At 36.9% G+C, this 3,556-nt stretch overlaps 1 protein-coding gene across 1 annotated transcript; it reads right to left on the bottom strand.

Annotated features, from left to right (window-relative positions):
• Positions 1-859: 859 nt before the first annotated feature.
• LOC132696660 (cleavage stimulation factor subunit 1-like) lies at positions 860-3,058 on the bottom strand. The gene is made up of 5 exons (XM_060661616.1): positions 2,556-3,058; positions 2,311-2,498; positions 1,870-2,258; positions 1,526-1,764; positions 860-1,326 (listed from the first exon to the last, which is right to left on the bottom strand). The coding sequence occupies exons 1-5, from the start codon at positions 2,660-2,662 to the stop codon at positions 915-917; spliced, it is 1,335 nt and encodes a 444-aa protein (XP_060517599.1). The 5' UTR covers positions 2,663-3,058; the 3' UTR covers positions 860-914.
• Between the last annotated feature and the right edge of the window lie 498 nt (positions 3,059-3,556).

Raw genomic sequence — 3,556 nt, forward strand, 5'->3', positions numbered from 1 at the left:
AGTAGCGCTGGCGTAGATTTTAGAAAAAATCACGGCAACAAAAGAATATACCTAGTAAACAAATTGTGTGGCATAGATATTGATTATTATTATATTATTGTTAGTTGGTAACGGTAAAAATATTAACATTAAGCACCACCTAATATTCAGTTTTGCATATTATGTATTATCCGAAGACGGTAATAATCGATTAAATTTGAAGAAGAATCCAAGAAAATTTAACTCCTTGTCAAGTTATTGCAAAATAAACTTTCATTTATATGACAAGTTTACTAATACTTTCCAGCTTTTGGTTAAAATTACGTATTTTTTATTATTTATTCATTACATTGCACTGTTGCTCTCTAATAAAAGTATTTCTCATTCATTATAAACTGTTTTAAATAAAAAGTACAAGCGAATTTACATAAACAAAACTCTTGAATAAACATATTATACAATGCTTTTTAACTTTCACTTCACTTTCAATACCCAGAAATTACTCCTGCATCTTAAAAATATTTTCCCAAACTTCAAGGACTTATTTTTAAGATATTTATTAAAAATATTATTTTGGTGTTGGCGACTACTTCCTTATTTTAATTTCTAGAGAGCGTCTTCTAGAAAAAAATTTCAAGTTTTCGTCCAGAGGGTAAATATTAGTCTGTTTACACAAATATTGTAACTAAAAATGAACAACCATGAAATAATATTATTTCCAGTTGCTTCCTGCAACAGCGCCATCTTAATGTCGATATGTCAATTAATGGACTTCCTACGCTAGGCTAGTGTTTAATAATCTTTTAATTTTATAATGCACCTTTGTTATGAAAGAGAAATTCTAAGTGCTTTACTAGAGTTCAAACGCAAAAAAGTGGACACAACTTTAATCGGAAACTTACAAACCTCTTAATTAAACATATTCAAAACTAAAATTACAAAGTTGGAGTTCGCCTATACCAAAACCTCGCCCGGAAATCGTCGGAACATGTCAAAAAAGCTGCTTGCGTGGGACTATGGGCAATCAAACGTACCGCCCCATTGTGGCCTAATGACATCAACTGTTTTCGGGACGCATTTCTGGAGTTCCATGCGCACAAAGATGTGGTAGCCTCATCTGGGAACAACACGTAGTCCTCCGTATGATTAAATACCGCCTGAGCCTCATATTCCTGTTTGCCGGTGGTGCCGGCACCTGTGTAGGCAATAAGGCATCTGCTAGCAGTCAGTTCCCATAGTTTGCATATAGAATTCTTGCCGGCTGATAAAATATACTTTCCGTTCCTCGAGAACATAACAGAGCATACTTCAAATCCGTCGTGAGCCTTTGTGAAGGTATTTATACACCTTTAATAAATGCAAAAATGTATATAGTTAGTGTAGTTCTTACTAGAGGTATGTATATTTACAAAAAATGTGGAGACTTTGGGAAACAAAGAAAGGAGGAGAGAAATGCTTGTATTTCAATTTATTCTAATTTGCATATTCGATTTTTTTTTTTTTGGATAAGGTATATGAAATTTTCAAATATAAACTCAGAAGTTACCTATTCGATACTCCATCCCACAATTTAATTGAACCATCTTTGCTACAGCTGGCAAAGAGTTTTGCATCCAAGGACCACTTCAAACATGTTACCGTTTGCGAATGCTGCTGATTGGGAAAAGGGCACACATTGCATTGCAGGGTATTGACGTCATACATGCGGATTACGGGATGACTTGTGGCAACTATCAAATGATCACCAGTAGGATGAAATGAAAAATATTTGACTGGCTCAGCCTCCTATAACAGAATATCTTATTCTATCACTAAGCCACAAGTTAACTGATTTAACCTCTAAAAACAAGAAAAAATATCTAGGTATAAAAGATTTATTTTGGTACTTACGGAAATTGTTTTAAATGCCTTTTTAACGCTAGCTTTAGAAATATCAAAAAGCTTTATACTATGATCCTTCGACCCTGAGCACAAAATCGGCTCTTTCGGATGAAACTCTAGACAAGTCACTTCCTCCATATGATCATACAATGTTCTAATAACAGGATGTCCTTGCTGTTCACCCCTAGATGGATCTAATTCATCTGGAGCAGACTTAGCCAGCATTCTGTCTACATCCAGAATTTTTATACTGGCATCAACACTACCAGTAGCAATGAGCTGGCCATCTGCTGAAAAGCAACCTGCTCTACAATTCCCTTTGTGGGATGTAACATAAGCTGTTTCATACAAAGCTGGTTCTGGTGCGGGTAAAGTAGAATCTGTTTCAAACTCCAAATCTATAAATGAAAAACAAATTAATACGTTTTCTCTTTATAGTTTTTTAAGTACCCAATCCCGGTCCAACTGTATTGTTGCCAATGCCGATACTCGGAGGACGTTCCTTTCGATCAGGCTCATGTTCAAGACCTACCAAAGTAATGCGGAACAGTCTGTCACTGGGTGCACATGCTGGTTCAGCTTGAACAGCTTGTGCCAGTGTTTGTCCCAGAGCCTGATGTCCATCGTAAAATAACTGGCTAGAATAACATAAATAATAAATAATGAAGAAACTAGGACATAAATGTTGAAAGGACCTTATGATAAGTCGGTACATAAACTCCCTGCTTTTTATAAGATCCCTAGGATCAGGATCGTCTTCACTTGGGCGGCCTGGGTTACTGCCATTTTGTAGATTGGTCATAACGCTATTATAAATTATTGATATTGTGGTAAATAGGCAGAAATCAAGTCCAACACCGGAAAATTCAAAACGTAAACAAGATTCCACCACAGAATGTGCATAGAATAAGCACAGAACTTCTCTTCGCTTTCTTTTTACAAACAGTTGGGCAAGCTACTATGACCATTCACCCATTGCCAACGTCTGTCGAGGAATTTCGCTTTTGGTAATTGATCAATACGTACAAAGAAGAATATAACCAATATTTGCTCAGCTAACAAAAAACACTTTTGACCGAACCAAAAAACCGACATCCCCCCGCTACCACAATCTGGGCCCATCCGGCCTCCACAACGGCGTGAACGGTCAACACAGCGGGGCCGGCAGAACTTAAAACCCTTAAAAACGATCACCAAACACTTCCGAATCAGTCGCACGAAAGGATGGAGCGAGCGAAGGGTAAACCGCCGCGTGCGATGCTCCACCACAGAATCCAGCACAGAACAAAACAATACTATTTTTGACTACGGTCGCAGAATACATATTAGAATATTTCTATTTTTTGCGTACTTTTTGTTGTCCAAGTCTTTCCCCAAGCAGCTCCCAGTTTTTTCCACAATGGTTAGCCAAATTGATAATGCCGCAATATATATGGTTTTCAGTGGAATGGAGTTTCTAACTGATCTCCAAATGAACACAGCTGAGAACTGTAATATCTCTGTGATTTAACCATGAAATTGTATTAAAAATTAAAGTTGAAGTTATAAAACCCTACCTTTTATTAATGCAAGTTACTAGTGAATAGAGATAAGTTGAATTGGGCTTAAGGCAACTCTATGACGTTTAGTTTCATTCCCAACTCACAAATTGTCTTGTACGCCGATGAAGACCGAAGAAGAAACCTGCAGATGCCGT

The sequence above is a fragment of the Cylas formicarius genome, unplaced genomic scaffold, assembly GCF_029955315.1.
Source record: "Cylas formicarius isolate icCylForm1 unplaced genomic scaffold, icCylForm1.1 PGA_scaffold_1__22_contigs__length_36826433, whole genome shotgun sequence".
In the NCBI taxonomy this organism is placed as follows: domain Eukaryota; kingdom Metazoa; phylum Arthropoda; class Insecta; order Coleoptera; family Brentidae; genus Cylas; species Cylas formicarius.